Below are 25,567 nucleotides of genomic sequence, written 5' to 3' on the forward strand. Positions count from 1 at the left end.
TGTGGCCACCTTTGTGTTTTCCAGTCCATCATCTTCATTCGTGACCGAAATTCTCGTCGCCAGGAGGTGTCCGCATACATCGACTATGCCCACAGACTGACAACAGATGATTTTGAAGCCTACTTCAGTGGGAAGAAAAGACTTTTCCCTCGGAGCACTGATCTGAGGTTTTTACCTTGACTTTTCATTTGTTTGTATTTAGGCAATATACAGAGAAAGATTTAAATGGTTGTGAGTAGGAAAATAGCTTATGAAAGCATTTTTCACTGAAAAGCAAACACCGTGATCAGAACTAGTTGTGGAGAATGCTTTTAAGAAGGGTCCCTGTCAAATTTACTTAGTGCAAAACATAAAACTTAAGCAGGACGTTACAACTGTCGCCTGTCTCTGCATCTCTTGTTACCCTGAGGAGTCCGTAAATCGCGATGTGCTTCGATCACGCATGATCGCTTCTGGAGCGATGCTCTCTAGAGCACGCTTCTGGAGATGGCACAGGCCACATAGCTGTAGTGAGCGATTGCCAGAACATCTCCAGCTTTGCCTGCTCTATCCACAGAGTCCATGGGAGGATGCTTTGCTTTGAAATTGGGCCGCCTGCAGGGGTCTTCCAGTGGCAAATAAGATGGTGTGCTACCTGTGATTAATGAGAAGCATCATCGATGAGCTTTCTCACTGAAGAATGTGTTTTCCTTAATGTACATCCTGGGCACGAGAGCCCGGAGATAGACGTATGAGAGATGTTTGTGCACTTCTCTTGGTGGAGGCCAAGTTGAAAAGGCTTGGTGCAGCAAAGCTTGCAGTCTGACTGAGGCCTGGGACCGTGCTTAGCACTGAAGCAGTATGTGATCCAGCAGGCAGGTGCTGTTGGACACAGGGGAAGAGATGGTAAAACTTTCAGTGGAGTGGTGTTGTGAATCATGATGAGAGTCTTCTCTTCCCACGTGTTAGAAGGTAAGAACTGTCGACAACTAGCTGCAATGTCATGCGCAGTTACTGTCTCCTGGTGAAAAGGTGTCCAGTGCAAAGGAGTTTAATGCATTTTCTCGATTTTCTGAGAGTGGCTTTCTGTAACACAAATGGATGCAAATACTGTTCAGTCAAACTCTGGTATGTGTCATGGAGCGAGAAAGCAGGAAAGAGTGTTGGAGGGGACAAGTGGGCCGGTGAAGGTTTTGTGTTATTCGTTCACGGGACAGCAGATGTCAGTAATAAGGCAGAGATACTGAAATCTCTCAGCACTACCTGAGAATGGGAAGCAAAAATCCTGATTTTTTCGCTTTTAAATCACAGGGATGAACAGACAGTTGCTGTTTATGACTGAATTAAGAACAGGAGTGAACATAATATTGCGTCTGCTTTGCATATTACGTTCTTTCTACTATTAGGATTTTGTTAGTGACTCATAAATAAGCCTTTTTAAATCATTGTTGTCATATCCAATAAGAAATGTCACTGTTGTATCCAGTAGGTGTCCTTAGTCCTGGTTATTCTGAGTTGAAAAAGTCTCATTTACTATACGCTTACCCTCTTTTTCACCTCCCTTCTGTCAGAACCAGGGTACACTGCAAACTTCATGCATGGCTCACTATGTTCGTTCTTTCTAGTGGCAGAATATAGCTTCAGGTGGTATTTTATTTAACCTGTGTGTTAAAAAACAAAAAGGGTGGCGTGGGGGGTAGACTGTTACTTATATATGGCATTTTATAATTAGAATGTAACCCATGCAAAACTGCATTTGAACTTTCCAGCTGAACATAAAGGGAAGTTAAGGTAAAGCATTAAAGCATATGCAGTGCCAGTAAGGCTAGTTTGTTTTATTTATATATATGTGTGTGAATGTATGCACTGTAGTTAATGAGGTTCATATACAGATATATAAATATATATCTAATTATACCTATATATCTTGAAGTTTTCACGTGCTGTACATTGACTAAAGAAAAAGCCTTCACTTTATGTTAAATGGTGCGGTTCTTGATGTGTCGTGTATACAAACTGCTTTTTCCTAGAAGCCCCATCTCTGCACAGAAAATCTCTCATGACATTTATGTATGCCGTGGTCCACTGGAATTGTCGGGCACCCCATTTTGCATCAGTTAGGTGTTTTCAGAGTGGCGCATTTCATTCGCGCTGTCTCTCGTGGTTATCATTGAGAATGCCGTTGGACAGATAGAGGACAGGCATGAAGCAGCCCAGGAAGAAAGACTTGGCTAGTACTGTACTGATTTTAAGATTCCCGTTGGCAGAGAACTTACCATGTCCCCTGAAAACCTTTTCATTGGGTAGATAAAAACATCCTGTTTCTTGGTTGGAGTCTTAAATTTGAACTTCACCTGCTGGATCCTGTATTCGTAGTTGCATGCCAGGTTAAATACAGCTTTAGGATTAGACAAGTTGTAATTACATAGCCTGTCATCAAAACGTGTCTTCAGCCATTCTTCAGTAGTCTAAAAAGAATTTTCTTACAGGTGATTGTACATTTAACGGTCATTCTTCATCTTGGCAGCATTGTTCCTCTGCCTCTTTGTTTTCTACCCAGCTTCTTCATAATGTGTCAAGAATGCTGTTTGTGAATGGGGATAATTTGACTGTATGTGTAATTTTGTGCCCTCAGCTTTGAATCTCTTGTCGAGCTCCGAATCTAAGTCTTTTCACCACGTTTTTCTTCTCTGGATACTTACACGTTTAGGCAGGTATAAAAATGTCCGACTATAGATGGCATAGCTACTTCTCGGGCTGGAAGACTGGCTATTTTTGTCAAAAGCAGTTGTTCCTAAAAGTTGTCATATCAGTTTAAGTTGTTCCAAAATGCTGCCTTCTTTAAGAACAAGTCAGTTTGGGAAACTGCCTCACTCAGAGCTTTACAAAGCCCTTACTCTTGGTTGTATTTACTCTTAGTTTCTTGGGAGATTGTAAGCCTTGGATTTTGCAGGAGAGGTTGGTATCTTGTGCAGAGCTATCAAATTATCTTTTAAATATGGAAATCCATACTTTGCTGCAACACATTTTTTCCTTAGCTGTCTGAGGCTGTCAGAAGATACTAAACTTGGTCTTAAGTACCCTCTGAATCAGATTCTTGTTCACAATGCAAAGTAAAAGTAATGAACAATTAATTTTTTGTGATACTCATACTTTAAGTCCGGTGGGTAATATCAGAGGCTCTTGTATTTGATCTACGCGGTTCCTCTGAGTTTATTTGCCATTTTATTGCATTGCCCTATCGAGGGAGTATTATTTATATGATATAATCCTCATTTGGTTCCAGTTTATTAAATGAAAGGAATGTGTTAGACAGTCAGTTCTTAAGAGGTCTGGAATCTGGACTGTAATTGAATCCATACCCTCTCAGCTAATTTATGTAATCTGATGAGAAACAAGTGTAATACAATTTGTTCAAAGAAAATGGAGAATGTTCACTCAATGGAACCATACCAAAAAAGTTCTGTGAATGAAGCAGCACAGCAAAAGGCGAAGTTTGGGCTGCCTTCTGTCTGATCAGCCGCACTTTGAGCACCTCTCCTAATGAAGGAGGATGAAATGAACGTCTTGCAGTAGTATTGTGCTATTTCAATTCTGTGTGTACTCCTGCCCTGGGTTTTCATTAGTTTTCTGTAGCAGCATGCTAGATATGGCATATTTGATATTGTATACTGTAGCATTTTATCCTCACGCTTGGCTTGCGGTTGCAGTGTTTTCATTTCTTCTTACTAGCGAGCACATTCTTTTCTAAAACAGAGCCAGGTAAGGAGCCATTTACTGTAGAACACGGGTCCTAGATTTTCCCCTGAACTAATTAAAGGTCTGAAGTCACTTACTTATCGCATCAGCAGTGAAACTCGTTTGGTTTTGGCCCCGGCACGCATCAGTCTGAGCATGGGAGGTCCGGCATTCAGGGCTTTGTGGTGATGCACCTCGTCCGCGATAGAAGTGCCTCATGACACACGGGTGCTTTCAGACACGGCGTGTTGTTCTTTGTTATTGGCAAGAACCATCCCATCAGATTCTGCCCCTTCTCCTCTAGTAGTTCAGCTGTGGTCTGTTGTGGCTGCAAGTGGGCGCAGCATTTGGCAGTCATTCATTAACTGGGGTTGGAATTCCCTCCCATTTTATTGTCAGGTATATTCTAAGATACCATCTGTTAATCTGCAAAGACCTGTAGGCCAAATCATGGCCAGCGGCACGTTCCCAAGCATGGGGCAAGAGGCAACTTCTCCCTTCCCTGCCGTACCCCATACCCTGCAGATTTGAGAGCAATTGACAGAAGAGCGCGGCTCCTACCCTGCCTACCCAGGCAAGAGCTGAGAGGGAATAAGTTGTGTTTTCACGCTTTGCGGCACGGGCGGTGCCGCTGTGCCAAGCGGAAGATGTGCAGAGAACTTCTCCTCCTTCGAAGAGCAGGCGGCAGGAGCCGAACTGAACTCCAGCTGCGCCCCAGCTGTGCCCCGGGAGCAGCGAGGCAGCAGTGACCCACATGCAGCGGTTGTGGTTAATCCCAGAATCCAGCCCGAAGCCTCTGGAAACTGTTTTTCCCTAGCCAGGGCATGCTCTGTGACTGCCTGTAAATTAATTGATTACAGCAGCTAGAGGTAGGAGCAGGTCACCTATAACAGGCAGCGTGAGCCTGTACTTGGTGACACCTGTTACTGTGGACCTGCTTTCAGGGAGCAGGATGCTGAATGGGTGTCGGAGGAAAACAGGCTGTGTTTGTTTTGGTGTTTTCTGTTTTGTTGATTGGGAGGGAGTTTTTTGCAAACACAATAGGAGGTTGACCGTGTGTTGAAAGTTCCACATTTAGCCCTTTCTGCCGTCGCCCTGGTGGTGTGTTTACTTCAGTTGGCTCTGAAAGGGAAACCCTTCGGTAGCTCGCTCTTGGTGTACATCTGCAGACCCCATTCGTCATCCGTTTGGCGTGTCACTCACCAGCTACCCCATCTAACGCGAGAGAAGTCAGCTTCTCGGTAGCGTTGAATGCCTGCAGATCAGAAGCTTATTAGCGTCTCTACCGATTGGATGCTTATGGATGTAGACCACAAGTTAAGTGCAAGCTTCATTTCAGGAAAAAGGTAGAAACTTCTGAGTTTGCAAAATGTGCAATCTCTTGTCTTGGAGAGGATTAGACAGACTCCACCCCCTAATTTGCAGGGATTGCCATACTGCTAGTAATACTGCAGCATGAAAGAATTCAGGGTTGAGAAAAAAAATACCTCTCTTCAACATCCCAATTTTGTAAGAACTCTGCCGTGACTGGTAGAGTAAATTTCACTGGATCTCTTGGAAAAGAGACACTGGTTTCAAACAGTTTGACGAGGGTAGTACTTTGTTTTACAGTTCACAAAAAGTAGATGTGGTTTTTTTCGGTTGTTTGTCACCATACTTAATGTTTACAAAACCATCTGTGTCTTTGGTTACAACTGTGTTTTGTGTTTGTTGACCAATGTCCCGGTAATACCAGGCTAGTTGCTTTTGACGCTTTGGGGAAATGAGTGGCAAAGGGTGTGAAACTAGAGAGCCCAGATGAGAATGAAGCCAGCGAAGGCTGGTGTCGCTGCAGGCGTGTCGGCTGGAGCCTTTCTTTAGCCATATGGGGGCGGTGAAAGCTCTTTTTCCTGTTCATCTGTGACTCCAGAGTCCTTTCCTTGTATAAGGGTATTGATCATATATGAGACTTAGCGTCCTAACTCACAGATAGTGTGGCCTGATGTCTGAAGATTTTCAGTACCTGCACTATTGTTTCTTTCAGTAGTATTTATGGCTTAGTCAGTCACCCGTGAGGTTTCTGCTTATGCAAGTTGTCTCATTTTTGGCATCCGGGATTTTTCATCATAGTCTTCAAAAATCTTTCGGAGATGAAGTGATGCCATTGTGCCGGCAGGAGGAGTGGCTGTGCAGAAGTCCAGGCGATAATTCTTAACCGCCGCTTAGCTATGCAGGGCAAGGGAGAGCAAGTGACAGATAGACACGTAGGTAGAAAGGGGAGCACATTCAGACTTGACCTTTGCATGTGTGAGAAGAAAATTCCATTGCTGCCAACTCAGTAAATGTTTAATTTGGAGATGTATACTTCCACATCTGGCTTGTATTTAAATACAGCAAATATTACTTTTCACTTTTAATTTCTCTCTTTTTTTTTTTTTTATTCAAGCTTCAGTCTCCTAATAAAGATAAAGACTGGCTTTTTAGAGCTTTGAACAAACTAACTGTATACATTTCAAGTAGGGAAGTGGAAACTACAAACCGCTAAAATCTTAGGAGAGAAAAAATTGTATTGTAGGGGAAAGGCTACCTTGCCTTCCTTGTCGGTGCAGTTGTATTATCACCAGAAAGAATAGAACGGTAGGAAGAACCTCTTGGAAAATTGAAGCTGGCCAAGCGCTTGCCTGGAATGTGATTTGGGTCGAAGCTTCTGTGTGCAATTTGAGAATCAGAAATGATTCACAGCTGCTTACATGTGAAGACAGTGTTACGGTGCACAGACAGATGCGTAAGGCAGTCGGACCTAAACGCGATAGCTCTTTCTCCTCTTGCTGATTCCCTGAAAATAAAGGGAACAATTTTGCACTACTTCCCTGTGTGTTCGCTCATTCCAAGGGAGCTCTGCAGGCCACAAGATCAAACCCTATATATCTTGCCTCACCAGGTAGCCGCGTATCTTCCCACCAGCCTCAGTTCTCTCTTAATGTGGACCAGAAAAGATACTGAATTAATCTTTGCACTGCTGACAAAAGATATGTGCTGGTGCTGTCAGGCTGGTTTTTGTCAAGCTCTTCTAAATCATCCCGTTGTTTGCGTAAGATCTGCCAGTCAACGTGCCGCAAACACGGCCACATCTCACGCATGGAGAATGCGCCTAACCCTCTCAAGCTGCATTTTTAAAGGCCCCTTTAAGGTGCCCACCAGAATGGGCTTCCTGGCACTGGCTGCAGTGTAATTAATAGTGTAAGAAACAGTAACAGCTAAAGGGTGAGGTCCCAAACAAGGGACCTAATTAGGCATTCAGTTAACTGCTTCCGTATTTAGAGAAACACTTAAAGCATGTGTTTACATGCTTTTCCAAGCAAGAAAACTGAATAAGTACCCTAGATTGGGGCTTTAATTACTGAATGTGCACATAAAATGTTAAGAAGCACGTAAGCTAAAATGCGGTGCACCATGATTAGTTGCATTGTTGATTTAAAAGTTATGTTAGAAAGCGTGAGTGTGTAAAGGGCGGAGGGAGAGGAGTTGAGGCAGCACAGAGCCGAGTGCAGGGTGTCACCCACCCAGGGCAGCAGGTCTGCCCAGCACAGCGTAACCTCAACACATCTGCTCTGACTGTGCAAGCGTAGCTTTCGTTTGTGTTGTGGTGGCTGATGTGGGTATTGTTCATTAGTAAGGGACATCAAAGGGATGTTTATAATGAAGCTGCAGTGTCCCATAGTTTTGCGAGTACTTCTCTGGAAACTTTGTGCTTTTGGTTTGTTGTCAGGACATATCGATGTCAGCCAGAGCACTGTGTGGTGATCCTGAGGCAGTGTGTGATTTCTGCCACACACAGGTGTCTGAGAAACCACTTTTTCCTTCTAGTTAGACCAGGAAATAGCTGTGGCTGAAGTCGGTATGTCCAGATTTTTTAACGGATGGTTGTATGGAATAACTTGTACTTTCTTTAGTTGCCAGCCATATCCTAGTGAAAATGATGGCAAAGTTCTCCTGTATTGTGTTGATAAGTAATGGTATTGCTTTGGTTGCCAGCTGCTGTAGGTAAAGCTGTACATTTGTGGCAGACACTGTTAAAGTTTAACTGGAGAATCACTACGTCTTGCCATAAACAGAATTTTTCCCTAACGCTTAGCAGGGTGAAGCCCCGGTCCCTGTGACAGATAGTCTGTACCTGTGCCTGGCCGAAGAGACCCGAGGTTGTTTCTTGACGGTTAACTTCCAGGAACCAGAATTAATACCGAGGGAGGGATCTGTTTTAACTCCTTTGAAAAGCTTTCCGTAAAACTTCCAAAACTATTATTTGGAAAAGACCTAGCATCTTTAAAATGTTTGGCGGGCAAAGAGAGGGGAAAGGGGCAGGGAGACACAGAGAACGACCCCTAATGAGCTCAGAATAACTTGGCGATCACTGGCTTTTGTGGCCGCGTTTTTTCAAGCTCTCCTGTCTGAGCTATGTCAACAATTAAACATCCAGCGAAGGGTGGATATGCAACTGGATTTCCCACGTCTTTGGTGAGGTCTGAACAATCAGGGTCTTGAAATAAACATTTGACTGAAAAATTCATCAGTACCCCAAACTGAATCTACTTATCTCCTGTGCTGCAGCAGAGGTCCGCAAGTAATTTGCTCGTGTACAAAAAAGTATTTCCCATTAGAAGTTCTTGTTCAGCATCACTGTGTTTTCCCTTATTTTTGGATTATTGTGATGCCGTGTCCTTGTCTTTTCTCATGCGTTAGGCCAGTTAATCTTTCTATGTATGGAAATGTCTTCTGCTTCTCATCGTTTCACCACTCATCCTTAGATTGCATCAGTGAAAAAGTAAGTATTTACATAAAAATCAACAGCGTTTTATAGGATCTTCTTTTTTGGCCGCAATGGTCATGTCAAAGACACTTCATCAAAACCGAGTGAGTGTAGTTGGAGTCATTTTCAGTTTGCTTCTACAAGTATTCTTAAAAGGAGCACGCGCTGTATAAGCAGTGTATGCTGACTGTATCACTTTTTCATACCACCGTATCACAGTACTTGCAAGCTTTAAGTCTGCGTCTCGAGAAGTATTGGGAAGGTCGAGAAACCAGACTCCTGGCCTCTAGCAGAGATCTGCGTGGATAAATAATGTATTTCTCGGCGCTTCTCTTGATTACTTAAAAAAAGGTGGGTGGGGAGAGACAATCTTTTTTTGTTTGTTTGCACCACAGAGTTCATATTTATGTTCGTGAAAATCTTTATATGATACACAGTAGTGATTTTATTTTCAAAATATCCTGAAGGCACCCGTGCTTATGGAGAGCAGATGGAAGTTTGGTTCGTGAGTCAATAAGCCTTCAGGAGAAAGCCTGAGGGTTGCATTTCAGCCTCATCTACTTCAAGAGGGGGCAGCTTGCTTAATGCCAACAGGGGATATGCCAAGTAGGACTGATGTGTCTCAGATGTAAAATACTGTGAATGTTAAAAAGCGTCGTGTCCTTTTTGACATTTTTTTTTCTTGTCATCCAATACACGCCTCCCTTCTCTTTCTCTGTGAAATAAGCGTATGACTTTCTTTTCCTTGTCTTTAGTTTTGTTTTAAGTCTTTTCCCAGTTCTCTTGATCTCTCAATTTCCTTAACTCCTACTGCCTCCTTTTCCCCTCTCGCTCGCAGATGCTTACAGAGAGCTCACAAAATTGGACATTCCTCTGGAAAGCCTCGTAACAATTCTTTGTGTCTGTGTTTTCCGTGGAAACAAGAATCTCTCACAGTCAAAGCACCGTCGCGTGCCCTCCGATGCCGGGCTGCGGTGCGACAGTGGCAGTGACACGGCTCTTGCCCGGGGGTGCCGCGGTGTCCTTTCGGCAGTGTAGCACCAGCCCTCCCTGGTTTCAGAGCTTGCAGCTCGGGTTGCGGCGGCTGCTCAGCGCGACTGTCGGAGCTTTTAATTTTCCCTTTTATCCCAGGTTAATGGTTGAGTGGCAGGGAGTTCCCGTGCTTTTCCAAGTGAGCCCAGTGGGACTTGTTCAGTGCAATCCAAGTCTCGCAGCCCCAGTAAATTCTTCTGGTGCTTTTCCAGGGGCTGAAGTATGAGACCAATTTAAGGAAATAATGTAATGCACCGCAACAGTAAAGATGCCATACATCTGCATGTGATGACAACTTAACTGCAGGTACTCTATGGGTCCCACAGGTTATTTTTATTATGTCTCTGAAAATGACCACAAGCTAGGAAAGTGACTTAATTCCTTTCACCGATAGGGCATTTTTGGAGGGTATGTTTTTCCTGTGCTATGTGTTTTAAATAGGCTATCCCCCCCTCCTGCTGGCCCCCTTTCTTGATTAATGCCTTGAGACTATGGATTTAGAATGACATTCCAGGCTGATCTAGTAACAAGGTTTGGATGTGAAAGCTGCACATGTCGAGCCAAGCTGGAGTCCTCGCTCTGCCAGAAGTGCATTGTTTCAGCACTCTGTCTGGGCAGTGCACCTGCACCTACGCGCTGGAGCTGCCACCGAGGAAGCCTTCCTGCAATCCTGCTTCTCATTTCATCCCCGGATCAAAATGTTCTTTGTAATGGTGTGGTATCTGGCTAGCTCCCTCTCCTGCACTGGTATACCCTGAGGTTTGTGGGATAGTGATACCACGCTCTCCAAGATGTTCAAAAGCTCGGATAAACATTTGGTAATATGGATTTATGGCCTTCTGTGCACAGGCAGATCACACATGTTGTAACCACACTGAAAATATTTCCTGAAGAACAGCAGGAGAAAGGGTGGGAGAAGCATGGGCTAGCATTTAAGGTGGGGAAGGAAAGGTAATTCTTCTGTTCTTAACGGTCCTTGGAGCTCATGGTACCATTTAAAGCACTTACTAGAACTAGTGAGGTGAGGAGAAAGACTTTTTTTTTTTTTTTTTTTTTTTTGCAATGGAACATTCAAATTATTTCTCACATCATATAATCCCACATATATCATATAACGTTATAACATATAATCCCAATCTTCTGAGCCCAAAACTGATACGGAAGTCAGAATTTTCACAACATTTGATGCTTTCAAAGAAAAAACCCACGACTGATTAATCAGACCTCTCACATCTGCTAAAATAAAGAAAGAAGTAGAAAATTGTTTGATAATGGAAGCCCTATTATTTGTTTAAACAATGCTACACTGAACGCCAAAGCTGGGATAAGGAATGGGAGTGCTAGTTCTGATCTATAAATTCTGTATGGCTTCTTCAGACCTACATGTCTGAGAGGAAGAGATGCAGTCTCGATGTGAGAGCGTGATATTTGTCTCGCTGGCGTTGAGTCAGATGACGCTGCGCACGTGGACGGGGAAGGACAAGGAGGGCGTTTTGGCAGAGGCTGTTTGCCGTGGAAGCCCCTTCCCTTGTCTGCAGGGCAGAGGAACGGTGACAGCCCTTGGCTTCCCAGTGTGCCGGCAGCAGGGGCGCGGCGAGAGCTTGGAGCTGTTACGGGCTGTGATTTGCCAGGGTGTCTGCAGTTTTGCCAGAGCATATTTGCATACTTTTAATAGATGGGTGTTGATGGGCTTCTTCCTTCTTTAATTCCATGGTAATTTTCCACTATGTTCACATTTCTACTTAAACACTGATACGTGCCTGCAAATACCTTTTGATGTATGTGTTTCTTGCAAAATTATAACTTTATGTAAAATAGTGAAGTATAACACGAATTATGTTGTATTCTGTACTTGCAAAACTGTTGCCCTGAAGAAGACGGGTGACAGATTTTAGAACAAATGTATAGGAGACAGGAGTTGTGGTAGCGTATAGCTCTAGTTCGATGCATAGGAACTGGTAAGTTTTCTCAACTTTTGGTTGAGAATATCCCTTTTTCTTACTGTTGGACATAGTAATATTCTGTTCTATATACGACACATATTTTGGGTACTCTAAAACATTCAACTATGTTAAGCACATGTGGAAAAGCAATGATTACATCAGTTATAAATCATAATACTTGAGAACCCAGCTCAGAACATTAGGGAGGGGAAGAACTTATCTATGTTTTTCAATTTAAAACTTCCAGAAAGTTACAAATCTGCTCTAAGTCCAATTTTCCCATTGTTAAAACATTGTGCTATTCCATTGTTTTGGGAAGCAATTAATCTTCATTTTTCCTTGTGTACGCCCCAGATACAGATGAAGACTAGATTGTTATTTCTGTATTTTTTTCCATCTCTGGCTTTCGATCATTGCACTTGGATCTAAATTCTGTCAAATCTGTTTTCCTAACAGCACTGGTGATTGGCCAGTGTCTCAGCCAGGTGCCTCAGACCCATTTTGCCATTGTCATAGCATTAATGAAATTCTTGGATTTTATTTCCCGTGCCCACCAGTTAAATTGCTTTGGCCGTTTTCCTGAGCATTCGTTACCATCTATGCCAATCATCGCCAATTTATTTTTTTAAGCGACACTGTTAAACTTTCCTGTTTCAAGTAACTGTAAACATCCCAGCAGTATGTGAAAGACTATAGGCAAAGACCTTTTCATCATCTTTTGAAACCATGTCAGACCTTAATGAGGTGCGCAGCAGCCTCGGGAGAAGATCTCCCCCTCGATTCTGGTGGGACTAAGTTCATAGCTTCATCGGGAGCCACGCTGGTGTTAGCAGACGCGGCAGGTTTTGAAGCAGATCACAAAATTGATTTGTGTGATGTTATTTGTGATAATCTCCTCATGTTATGTCCTGGGGTGAGTATCTCATGGAAAAGATGGGAATTTTCAAGCTTCCAAACTGATACTCTGTCAGAAAGTTAGTGAAATTAGGCAGTGTGAAATTCTGAAAGTCAGCAAAGTCACACAGTAAAGTCCACTTAAAACTGTAGGATCGGGGCATCTCGGCCGTAGCGCCACTGTTCCTCTTTTTGGCTGGGATGTTTTAAGTAGTTTCACGTTTTCAGTGTTTTGATACCCTCGATGCTACATACTCATAGATTTTGGTGGACATACATGCAGAAAGAGTAAAGCACACCCCTGTTGCAGTCTGCGAGTAATATGCAGAAAAGGTTAATCAGTGTCAGCTAGAAAAAAATTGCTTCTGAGTTGTAGCTTGCTGAGGGGGTTGTTGTAGTTGTTCTTTATAGTATGCAGTAATATCCTCTTTACATCTGCATATTGAAGACAAACAGGGAGAGTGATTTTCTTAAAAACTGTATTGCTGACTTGGTTTGTTCTTTATAGGGCTACAGATTATGCAGTCGTTGAAACGGTCATACTAAGTGTACACCTTCGGGATATCTGATTCTTCAAATCTTACGGAAAGGTGTAACGTTCACATTGTCAGCTATTTATCTAAATGGTCTTTTTTGGAACAGTTGTAGTAACTACAGCCCCAGTAGTCCTACGTATCAGTTTATTCTGTTTGGAACAGATTCTGTCGTTCTGCATAAGGACATGTACTTTTCTTTTTTTGCTTCCTGTGATTCAGATAACCTCAGGTTGTCTGCAGCTCACGTGAGTAAGTATTACCGTGACCACCTCACTCCTTTCGTGACACTTTATCGGCATCCTCTCTCTCTGTCCTCGCCTGCAAGACCCAGCAAATGCTTTCAAACCGCTTGCCCTCCGTCCTCACGTACGCAGTGCCCCTTCAACCACATGAAGCTCTCCTTTGACTTCCCTTTTTCCTACTTTTCCTAACGTCTGCTGTAATGTGTACAACCTCTTCCTGTTCGTACAGCCTTCTCCTGGAACGTTTTTTTCTGACCCAAGCACGTGCAGAGCTTTCGGTGCACTGTGTAGTCCTGTTGTACTCAATGTGTTTCATGTAGTTTGAGGAACTGGGGCCTCCATCCTTTTTATCCCTCTGGATTTCAAAGAGGTTCTGGTTATAGACTGTTGACAGAGTTTGACTATCTAGTTATACATGTGTGTGTCTCATGTGCATAAGCTTTGCAGTCAGATTACAAGCTATGAATCTATTGTAGAGAAGAGATAAGGAATGCAAATACTCTGTATACCATTTTGCTTCATTAATATCACAGCTCTGCTGCCTTGTTTGGATTGAAATAGAAAAGTTGCCTGCCTCATGCCCTGTCATCTCTTTGCTCTCTTGTTAAACGTACATTTAAATTAGATACGTCAATTTCCCAGATCAATAGTATGTTTGTGATTTGAAAGCATAAAAAAACCAATCTGTTTTGCAATAGTTCTGTTGATTTGAGCCATTCAAGCTATATGTTGCTGTGCGTCACATGAATAGTTGAAATGTGTGTAGTCATGGGTTATATAATTTTTTTAGTAGCGAAGAGAATAGGCACTGCCTTCTCCTGTACCAAACATTCAACCATAAGAAACTAATGAATGGATCATACCAAGGCCGATGTTCGCAAGATATGGTACCTGAAGTTAAACCTGCTGGTTTTTAAGTAACTAAGTAAGTTACTTTTAAAGATTTTGTTTTTACACTAATAGTTGTCAGTAATTCTCCCCAGACTTAGCAGTCTCCTGGGTGCTCTGGTCCCACCAAATCCTAGCAAAACACATCTTTTTCTTAATTGGTATTGGTGACCTAGAAACCGCAAAGCCCATTTTGCAACAGTTTTTACATCCTGAACCCAGAGTTAGTGATCCAGAGGTTATATGAGGATGTGTTTTACAACAGCCCTTCGGATCTAGTAAGCTTAGGAGTGACTCCGCCAAAGACCTTTTTCCTCAAGACGGGGTAGTCCTTTCCTGAAAAGCTGGTGGTTTTGCCACTTGAAGGGAAGTTAAGTTGCTCAAGATGGAAACTCCTGATGCATTCTAGTCTCTCCTATTCCTGTGTATTTAAAAGCTCCTGGTCATTGTGATATAGATAAAATCCTGAGCGTATTGCAGGAGGGGGGAGGGAGTTGTAGAGCAGTATTTTGAAAATGTGCCTAAATATTTAAGATTCGTCTTCCAAATGCTTGTATAGTTGGCAAAGTTTGGAGGATATGAGACTTGTTATGCAACAGCTTGCAGAAAACGGCAAGGCAGGCTAGTGCCTTGCCTCCACAGTGCCTGAGGTAGCACCCAGCAATTTCACAGTCTTCTAGACTGAGCTCTTCTCAGGGGCCGAGATTTTCTATGTGGTGTCTTCCAGTTCCAGTGGGACAGATGCATCTAAATGTCCCCAGGCCGCTTGGAAATTGCAGCCTTACTCATTCAGCAGACTGGTTGTTCTGAGGATTCCCTCGGTGCCCAAACCATTAGGATTTCAAAGGATTTGCATTAGTGAGGTCTGGGAAGGAGGGAAGAATCCTTTCCAAGCCTTGAAGGTTGGCTGTCTCCCCCAGCTTTACCTCACACCATTGAAGTGAAATACTAGGAAAAAGGAGTGTTCATTTTTCATAAAAGTATTATTTTTCATCAGTTCAGCTGATAATTAGAAGTTTTAGCACATGGTTTTATAGATGAATTCTTTCTGGTCTCAGCTCTTTGCCTAAGGAGATTACAGTTGGAAGGGAAGAAGACCCTTTGAAAGAAACCACAGGAAGAAAGAGAGAGAGATACATGCATACATTAAGCATGCTTTGAATACATGCTTTCAGAAAAATCCATCATTTCATCTCAGATGCTTAATCAAACTTTGATCAAGAGGCTAATTTATTCATGGATGTTAACCCTGCTTCCTTCAGAAGGGAAGACGTTGGAGAAGCTGGCCCAGCTCCACAAATACACGTATCTAAATCGATATGCAACAATACTTCGACATTACCTTTACTAGCTCGGCAACCTCTCTAGTTGCCATTTAGTTCCTTCAGGTCTTCCTGCTCATCATATCTTACTATGGCTCTGATCCAGCAAAGCACCTAAGCATTGTTTTCAGTGCAACTTTGGCACACATCTGAAGGTCATGTTTTTAAAAGTGTTAAAGGTGTAGGTAGGTGCCCAGGGGGATTTTGAAAAATCCATGGAAGCTCCCTGCAGTGCACCCCGCCTACTACAAGAAACCATGAGGCTTTGGAAATCTGTCTTGGCACTTACTGGCATCTTTGGCACCTGAAGCAATTAGTTGAATGATAGCGCAGGGCTGCAGTTGTTCATCGTGCTCTGGCTTTTTGTTAACGGAAGAGGAAGGCTAATAAGTGAACCTATGTGACAAGCAGACAAATGCTCTGCTAGGATGCCTTCCTTCATTTCTACGTTGGCCTTTGCTAGAAATTCCTCTCAGATGATCAGATAATAAATCTTTCCCTAAGATTTTATTCTTTTCTGAGGAAGATTCGGTGATCTCTTCTCCTGTCTCACTGCTGATCATTATATACTCCCCTGTCTGCTGCGGTGAGGAACTAGTTTCGGTAAATCTCTCGTGAATTTAACCTGAGGACCCCTGTTCTCCAGAGACCGTTGTTCAGAACCTTAGCTGGCCACATCACTCGGTGTGGAACAGGGACGGAGTGACCGCTGTGTGCATGTTTCTGTGAATGGCGCTTGCTTTGGTTGGTTGGTTTTGTTTTGTTTTAACATCCGAGGCCTGGCTGGGAGGAAAACTTCCATGACTGAGATTTTTATTTCTATAGGGTGGTTTTTTTGGCTCCCATCTGAAGGCACTTTGAGAAAGCACATGGGGGGGGGGGGGGGAAACCACAACAAAACCCAACTTGATTGGCTGACTGCTATTGCGATCACCATGTACTGGTATGCAGAAGAACAGGGACTCTGATTTTGTATGTTGATCTATCGGCTACATGCAACTTCCAACAGGCCTTCAGTGATTATTAATTGCACAATATGTATAAGCTGTTCATCCTGTTGTTCCTTCAACAATTACATGCCTCTCTTTTATCTTCTTTGTTGTAGCTTCAAGATAAAACTTTTTCTTTTCGTTGGCCATAAATCCTAATGCGTTGGGTGGTTTTATTCTTTAAAGATGGAGAGAACTAATAAGATAATGCACTCGTGAGTGATTACTCCACAGCTTCTGGAGCCTGACAGTAGTTTCATAATTTCTTGGGATTGGGCCTGTAACCCCGAGGACTTGAATTTATTTTCCTTTTATTGCTTTTATTTCTTCTCTTTTTCTTAGTAATCTTAGCCTTCATTCTGAAATGCAAAAGGTGTACCCAGCCGAAGTTCAAACAATGCCGGGAGTACTGAGCACATTACACAAAAAAACGCCTTGGCTACGAGAAACGTTTCTAAACGCTCCCACGCTGAGGCTGTCTGCTAATGCCCGCTGAAAGCAAAAGCAGACGAACCTGCAGGTTGGAGCTCTTAGTCTACGGCCTGCGCTGCCAGCGGCGGAGGGCCAGGGTGAACTGCAGAAAGGAAGGCCCGAGCTCAGCTCAGGTGCCCGAGCCGGTTCGGTTGTGACGCTCTGCCGCCCAGCGTGCAGCCACCCGCGCCTTCCTGCTGGGGCTGCGGCCGCCACCTGCCCTGGGCACAGCTCGTAGGGTGCTGGGTAGGGGTGGGCTGCTGCCCAAGGGGACACGGCGTGAGCGAAAGCCCCCTCGGCAGCGGTGAAGGAAAGGACGTTGGCCGGTTCATGCGACACCGGTTGCGATCCTCAGTCTGGCAGTACCTGGACTTCCTCGATACACAACTCACAGAAGAGGGAGTGAGCTTAAGAGGTGGAGCAACACAGGTAATGGTCTCACTTTGACCTCTGTCGTGTTTTCTGTCTGATAAAAGATTCATTTTGTTGAGTACCTATTTGCACAGCAGCACACAGCAGTATACAGCAGGGGCAAATCAGTTGTGTAAACTCCAATGCATGGCAGCAGTCTGCTGTCTGGAGATAGGGTGTAGATACATGCAGTAACAGTTATCATAGAAAGTTCTGCCAGAGTTTGAGTAAACTGCATTGTTTCTGAATTCTGGGAGCACCTGAATTACACAGGTCATCCCAGACAGACAGTAACATAGTCTCTCCCTAATGACATTTTGCAGAAGGATTTTGCGGGTTATTTTAAGTATTTTTAAAAAAACAGGTAGCAGTTCTCTTGTTTAATTTCCCATTTGTAGTTCTCAGTCCAAACTCAGTGCAGGAAAGGAAATCTTTTGCACTCAAAGTACATTCAGTCAACTGTAGGCTGTGTGGTATCAACGATGATACGTTGTTAAAATGTGTACCTTCCCCTCCTGGAAGCGAAGGTAGTGTCCTTTCTTTCCCTGCTGCTTTTTGAAATGTGTCTTTGCACTTTTTAAGGTCCCATAGAGAACTGTTCTGCCAAGAGGCGAGGAGAGTTTGGGAAGAAGGAAGAATCCTAAGCTTCGGAAATGAAAAGGGAAACTTAATGTAGCGGTTAAGGATTTGGCAATTTTAATGACATCCTACTGAGGCAGCAAAGTTGAGGCACACACCTAGATTATGAGGACTTAAATATGTAGCCCGATTGAGGTCCTTTGGCTTTGACGGAAGGTGAAGTGCAATGGCTTGCGACGTAACAGGATGATGAGAGAGGAGAGCGGGCAGTTGGTGAGGTAGCACAGAGATGCATAGGATGATCATCTGGATCCCATTGCTGCATGTAGAATACCCATATGGGGGTGTGTATGCGTATGTAGATAGAGTAGATGCATCGTGTGCTCGTTGTGTTACGCGAACTTGAAGTCATCTTTGATTCATAGATAATTCACAACCGGAAGAAAACTTACCTGATGAGCAAGCTCCCTGCAACAAATTGTTCAACTGCTGTATGTGTGAACCAGAGGAAGAAGATGGAACCAGTTTAGATGCTGGTAGACAGACTGACAAGATGAACTATACAGCAGCTGTTAATGGGGACAGGCAGGAGAGGTGTGCACTGGCAGTAGTTGAGGGCATAGATAGAACCGTGATTTTCAATATAAAAATGACTATTTTAATGAAGATTAGACATTCTTCTTATTCTGCCAAGAAATAGGCTGAAAAACAAACTCACAGAACGATAGCATCTTTCGGCTCTCGGAATTCCAACTCTCTTGTGTAACAGAATTGCTTTCCAAGTCCTCTTTGTGTTCCTGCTTTCTGACTGAGCAATATGCCGAGCTGTGATAAACTCAAAATGCACTATTTAGTTAATGCTTCGACACGAGCTGCGTACAGTAGGAAAGCTTCAGACATACAGCATCCTTGAGGCACTCGTAGCCTACATCATAGGACTGAGATTCGTGTTACACGCTTGTCCGGTCTAGATGTACATCTCCCAGGCAATGTGGGTTTATAGTTCGGTGAAGCTCGTTGCAAGTGTACTGCTCCCCTGAGCCACCTTGCATTTATCTTCACCTCTTTTCAGTGCATTGCCCTTCATGGTATGCTCAAAAACTCATGAGAGCTGACTTAGAGGCTTGCTGAGCAGTCATACAGTTTCATATCAGGTCCACGGAAGTTGCAGGTGCTCCTAATTTTTGCATATCATACTCCTTTTTTCTCCTTGATGCAGGGAAAAAGGGGCAATCTTAGAGGCAGATCCCAGGCGGGAAGCAGAGTGGCCATGTGGCTTTTGGGGGGTTATCGGGAGGAGAGGCTAAGATCAAAGGGTTGCAGTGCCGAGAGGAGCTCTGCAAGCCTTTGATCTTCGAGTTGCTCCAGCACGCCACTGACGATGTTAAATGAAAGCAGGCCTAAAGCCAATCTCCGTGCCCCAATGGACGCTTCCCTGCACTCGCTGTGCATAGCAGTCATCATTGGTCTTTATGACAGGGTCTCCTGTGCAGAGAGCTTGGCTGTCTGTGCATCCTCATGGCACTGGTTTTGTGGCATCAGGTCAGGATCTTGGGCCTCCCCTGGAGTGTAGAGTTCGCCACCCTTTTGCTACTCAATCAGAAGCAAATGGGAATCAGCATGGATGTGCCCCTTTCAGAGCTCTTCTTGCTGGCTGTCACCTATGTCTAAAAGACCCCAAAAAAGTAAAGGAAGGGAAAAGCAAAAAAGTTATTTGTTTTTAAAGCTATACAAAAAGAGGGAAGTCAACAGCTCGGGGAGGTATATTCAAACTCTTGCTATTCATAAGCTTCAGTACCATGGAGTAGTTGTAGTCCCAATGACTTGCAGCGATGTGTTAGTTCTTGTCCTGTGCTTGTTGAAGGTAGTGGGTGAGCATCAGCCCTCCTGCAACCAGTGGCAGCTTTGCCGCTCTGTTGAGCCGAATTTCAGAGTTTCTGCTGTTGCTTGGGAGAGACGCAAAGGAAAGGCTGCATTCGGGAACTGCAGAGAGAAGGTGCTGGTGTTGGCCGCAGAGTGCTGCTGCAGGAGCTGTCCAGATTTGAGCAAGAGGGAAAAGCTGCATCTCTGCTAGGTTCAGACGCATCCGATGCTAGCTGGCGCGGTGTTCATCCGTAAAACTGCCTTGCAGCGATGAAACGTCATTGCTGACCCCGGTGCTGATGGGGCTGTTTCCCAAGTTTGGTAATGAGACGCGGTGAGCTACGCGTTAGCTAAACGGCAATGGCAAGGCCAAAATAGTCTTAAAGATTATTTCTGGCTCTAGTGCTAAACATCCTGTCGCCGTGTTGGTTCGGAGCAGGGAAGCTTGGCCACAGGTTGGAGGCAGAGATGCCCATTACTGCCAGTGCAAGTGGTATAAATAGGACGTGTCAGGCACTCGCTGTCTACTGTGGTGACTCCTGCTTTGTAACTGCATGCGCAGCAGGCAGCGCTGTGCTTTTCCACTGCCTCTAGGAAACCAAGGCATGAACTGGTCCTGTGGGCCAGATGCTCATTTCTACCAATTTTATACAAGAATGCATTGGAGTTACTCCTGATTTACAACCAGTGCGCAAGATAATCAGCCGTGCGAGTTGAACTAAACGCTGCACGGTTTTAATTCAGTAGTGACAATATAGCACAGGTAAGCAGGAAAAAAAACCCTCCAAAATAGCTGCTGCGCACGAATCAAACTGCCTTGGTTTTCTGAAGAAGTGTAACATAGCTCACCCTGCCCTGGCAATCATTTGATAAATATAATTACTTTGGTCAAAGCTGCTTCAAGATGAAAAAGAAAAGGAAAACTTTGCATCTTTAAATTTCTTAGGTGGAAAAAGTAGCTTGTTCTTATTTAACCAGAGGTCTGTGACATGCATCTTATTACGAAACAGCGGTTGGCATGGAATGAGGCATATGTGTTGTATTACGTCGTGTCGTGTCCCACCGAGGCAGTGACCTCATTTGCACCAGAAAGCTGTGGAAGGGCTGAGGGGCCAAATACCGTCCAAGTATGTTGCTACTTTGTCATATTTGGCAAGCACATGCAGAATGCCAGTTTCCCCCCATTAGAATGATTACCAGTGCACTTCTACTGGAGGGCAGAAAGAAACAGAACACCAGGATAAAGGAGCTGCTGCTTCTTTTTGTTCCCCGTTCTAGTCTCCTTTGTTGTCCTGCATGCCCCTATCTCCCTTGTCTGCACCCTTCTGCTGCTGCCCAACTAAAGCAAGTTGGTCTGTAAATTACCAGGAGGGGGGCTGAAGTCAGATAGTTTGCATCACAAATTCGTAGAACCACAAACTGAAAAAAGCTGTTGAGCCGTCATTGTTTATAATTAGTTTTTGACTGAAGTCCCAGTCTGCTATAGGGAATGGTTTTATCTTTGTGTATGCGTGGGTGGGAAGAGAAAAGTGGAGAACTGAATCAAGGAACCAATCCTTATCCTGAGGGGAAGAAAGAATAGGGTAGTATAATCTAACCCCATGGGATCAAAGGTGGGGCCAACACAGACATAAACACCTTTACACTACGTTCTGTCTCCCTGATTTTGCTGATTTTAATAGTAAATAGTAAGTTGGGACAACAAAGCTCTTACCCTGCAGATGCACACCTTCTTTTCTTTTGGTCAGATGGTGATTGGCAACCCCAGTTTGTTCAGTGTCTGCAGCGTTCTCCGGTCTCTCCAGGCCTGGTGCGCTACGGTGCTTCAACCCCTGGAATAAGCTGTGTAAGAAGTTCTTCCATCACAGCTCATTTTCTTGCGGAAAAAGGGAAAAAGGGGTACAATGGCACACTGAGGCATCGAAATCCAGTTTTAACCTTGCCAAGGATTTGCCTCTAGGAAAATGGTTGTCTGGCTCCCTGAATGTGAGCAGCCACAGGACTCCAACCAAAGCACCCCATCTCGTGGCAGGAGCTGGCAATTGGGACTCTTGGCTGCTCTGCCATCAGCCCACATGTCCTAGGGAAAGATCTGCAACATTTTTTGTGCCCTGGCTCCCCTAGCCGCTGATGAGCTGTAATAAAGCCTGCCTTACATCTCACAAGAATGTCAAGTGGTTTAATGCATGTTTACAAAAAGACTCAGAGATTTTTGGATGAAAGACATTCTGTAAGCACCATGTGGTTTGATGTGCTGCCATCTTGGTACCCGAAGGATAACTTTAAGGATACAAAAACCTGTATTCAGACTCTTGTGTTCTGGGAGCGCATCTGCCTGCCTGCAGAATGAAAATCTGCTCAGACCAGAATTAGCTGATGAATGAAAGAAACCCGCCTCACATATTTTAGTCTGTATTCCCAAACGCAGTGTGCTACTCGTTATATACTGCTGCACCAACAAATCATTGTCTAAAAAACCCCCGCCAACTTAAGAACAAAAAAAAAAAAATTAAGAAAAAAAAACCAACCCAAGAAGCATTCTTCTTGCAGCTGGACTATGGGCACTGAGAAGTTCCTCGTAGTCCACATACTGAAGTGCCATGCTGAAAACTGTTACATTTGTTCCAAAACACATGGTAATCAAACAAAACAATAATAGAAAAAATGCACACTGAGATTTTTTTCTTTGGCATTTGATCATGTTCATCTGATAGCATGTTTTCATCTCAGGATAATTTAAGTATTTAAAGCCATGTGGAATTCTACTGCCAAAAATTAGTTTGATTAGATTGGGATTATAGTAACTCCTAAATAGCACTTTGCTGATGAAGTTCAGTTTAGTATTTTTTCTGGAGAAATAAACCACGGATGAGATGGGATTCCTTAGGTTTTGATTTCCAGCTCCCTCTTGCAGCAGCCTGGTGGTAGAACGCATTGATTACAGTGAGCAAGCTTCACCTTAATAGTAACTGGGAGGGGAGAGGCCGCTCTGGAGAAGCTTTCTCCAACGCCTTGCTCCTCTGGTCAAAACGTTTCCTCTGACCTCCTGCCTTTTTAGGCAGTATTAGGAGTATTTCCTGCTAGCATATGTTACTTTGTCCTCCCAGTAACACTGTTCTCTAGCTGCAGCAGCCCTTCTCATCCTGCCTGCTCAAGGTGGGTGTGAGGCCTACTTGAACCTCCTGATGTCATCAGTTTTCAGTGAAGAACATGAAAAAAGGTATGCAGGGGAAAATTTTCTCCCATGACCAGGCATCTAGGCTTCCTCAAAGCCACCGCCATCTCACTGTCTGCTGGTCTTTGTTTTAGAGAACATGGGAATACCAAGAAGCTCGGGGTTTATGTGTGGGAAAGGCAGCTGGAGAGTTGCACGGGGCACTGCCCCACTCTCTTAGCCCTCAGTACAGGGTCCAGAGAGATTCACTTCGTTTTGCTGGTGGACTTGGGGTTTATGTTTCACATCTAAGCACATGATGGAATTTAATTTGTCATGGAGTGAAAGAGTCCATAACAAAACTGCATGCACTAGGCATTGATTTCTCAGCAGAAAGGCTGATCCTGTCTTCACTGGCTTACATGGGGAAGTATGATAGGAGTGGGGTTGGAAAGTTGGCAAAATGCAGGAAGTTATTATCCGACAGCTAATTGACTATTTCCGCCTTCAGATGTTTAATTTCTTTTTAATGAATGTGGGGAAGTCTTTGCAGGGAGCGCTATATTCCGCCCCCCCACCCCGAGATAATGTAGAGCAATTCCTTCCAAATCTGGTAGTGGTTTTCCAGCAGAAACAACCTCTATTTGTGCAATTGGACTCGTTAAGCACGTTGTGTCCTGGGGGACAGAGAAAAGCTCTATGGATGAAATAAGGTAACTGAGTAGAGAGTTAAAAGAATCTGTGTATTTAATTTGTAAGTTTGTGCATATTCTTATTCTTAAGCATGAAATAAAAAATCTTGTGTTTACCACTTAACGTGGGTACTCAGGAGCATTAAATAATTCTATAGACAACAAATTAATGTGACCAATTAGCATATCAAAGCTAAGCAGTTATTATTACTAAGTTAAGTGGATTGTGTCCACCCACCTTTCACTCATTTTCTGCAGGCATCTAAGCATTAGGCTGCAGAGTGTTCCAGACGGCGGCTTCTGCTTGCGCTAACTCGCTTGCTCAAGGACGTAACTTTGTGCTGAGCACACCGTTTTACATTACCTTGCTGTAATCCAAGGCTATCGACTTCAGTGGCAAATCACACGCTGACTTCAGTGATGCCAGGATGAATTCTGTAATGGCACTGTAAATTCATCTCCAACTCATTGTACGTTGCTCCATTCCTACCAGAGGTGTTCAGGATGTAAAAAGTTTAGCATATGTAACAGTGAGGCCTATTGTTTTGCACTCTTTCGAAGCAAGGAAGAAATCGAGGCGCTTTAAAATCCAGAACCATGTATCTGGTTGGAATGGAGTATCCTTGCAGAAGGCAGGAAAATTAGAAGGTATTTTGTACATTTCTTGAATCCTCCTTACACACAGAATGATTTCCTGACTTCCTCCCATTTCCTCCGTCTTTTGCAAAAGATACGCTCCTGTAATCGGCACCGGAAATGCAATGCGCCGCTTCAGCAATCAAACAAGTATCCCAGCGAGGTTACGCGTAGCAGCAGCATCGCGTTGTGCGGTTTGTAGGTACATCTGAGTTGAAAAGGTTTCTGAGCAAGCACTAACAATGAGCGTGCGAATGACAGCCTGATAGTCGGCTGTGTGGCAAGTACAAAGTCCAAAGGGGCTGAGGTCAGGTGATAAAAAGTTTGAGAAGTCAAAAAACAAAAGTGTGAGAAGGCTTGGGGAACTCCAGTACCGCTGACCTGGGAGAAAGACTGATAAAGTGCTGAACCCCTCCTGTGTCCGTCTCGTACTTGACATAGCAGGCCAATTCCTTTTGACTTCTGTTTAGCGCCAGACATTTTGGAAACTAGCGAGCACAGTCAGCCTGATTGAACAGTTTGCTCCACAATTAATCCTAGGCTGATACCTACACCGGTCGGGGGAGCTGGGATTTTCCTTGGGGAGCTGGAGTTCAGCCCCTCCTGCTGTATCTGGCCCGCGAGGAGACTTCCAAAAATTCCTCACTGCTAGAACTATATTAAAAACAAGAGAAAGGAAAACAGTAAAGCAGCAAGAGAGTTCCAGTGAGATCCAAAGGGGAAACTGTCAGTTCCCACATCTGGTTTGCAGATCTGTGGTGGTCCGGGAAGCACTTTCAGGTGGTCTCCAGAGCTGTTTCCGTCACAGTAGTAGTTCTCAAGCCCTACCGCTTCCCGCTAGTTGTAACCTAGTCTCTGAGTCTTTTAGTAATGCTAGTACTGAATGGATGAGGAGACAGCTAGGGGCCTCAGCTTTGGTTTGCCACAGATCAGATACGTAGGGCCACATTTGGACAGGTTTTCTAGTATTTAGTAGACTTTTGCTCCTCAGTGAATCTGTCTGGCTTTCAGAGGGGCTGTTGTGGAATCAGGAACTACTCAGCATGAACAAGGAGGTCAGAATCTGCCCTTTCAGCTGGAAGAATGACATCCATTAAAAGTACAGCATTTCTGTTTCACATTTTCACAGCTTTTACAACTGGGATAGAAATGTCAGCACTTCAAATTGCAGCCCAAATTACCAAGTGATTGCAGAAAATGCCTGTGGACTACTCTTCAAGAACAAAAGTGATAGGAAAATAATAAACGTGGATCCTAAGGTAAATGTCTCCCCACCCCCCAATATTGTAAATTGCCTTTATGCCATGGAGTTTGACTGCTAAACTGTTGAGTCCGATTGCAAATAGTGTGTTTATCAATACACACCTAATATTTCAGGCTTACTCAGACGTGCTGTTTGCCTTGTTAACCTG

At 43.9% G+C, this 25,567-nt stretch overlaps 1 protein-coding gene across 1 annotated transcript in view; it reads left to right on the plus strand.

The window, feature by feature from the left end:
* CFAP299 (cilia and flagella associated protein 299) overlaps nt 1-25,567 on the plus strand; it is a 230,993-nt gene that overhangs the window by 202,978 nt on the left and 2,448 nt on the right. Inside the window, exons 4-5 of the mRNA XM_069779042.1 lie at nt 25-167; nt 25,285-25,414. Coding sequence (XP_069635143.1) covers nt 25-167; nt 25,285-25,414 — 273 coding nt within the window. The remainder of the gene's footprint in view (nt 1-24; nt 168-25,284; nt 25,415-25,567) is intronic.

This window comes from Haliaeetus albicilla, chromosome 1 (genome assembly GCF_947461875.1).
Source record: "Haliaeetus albicilla chromosome 1, bHalAlb1.1, whole genome shotgun sequence".
In the NCBI taxonomy this organism is placed as follows: Eukaryota; Metazoa; Chordata; class Aves; order Accipitriformes; family Accipitridae; genus Haliaeetus; species Haliaeetus albicilla.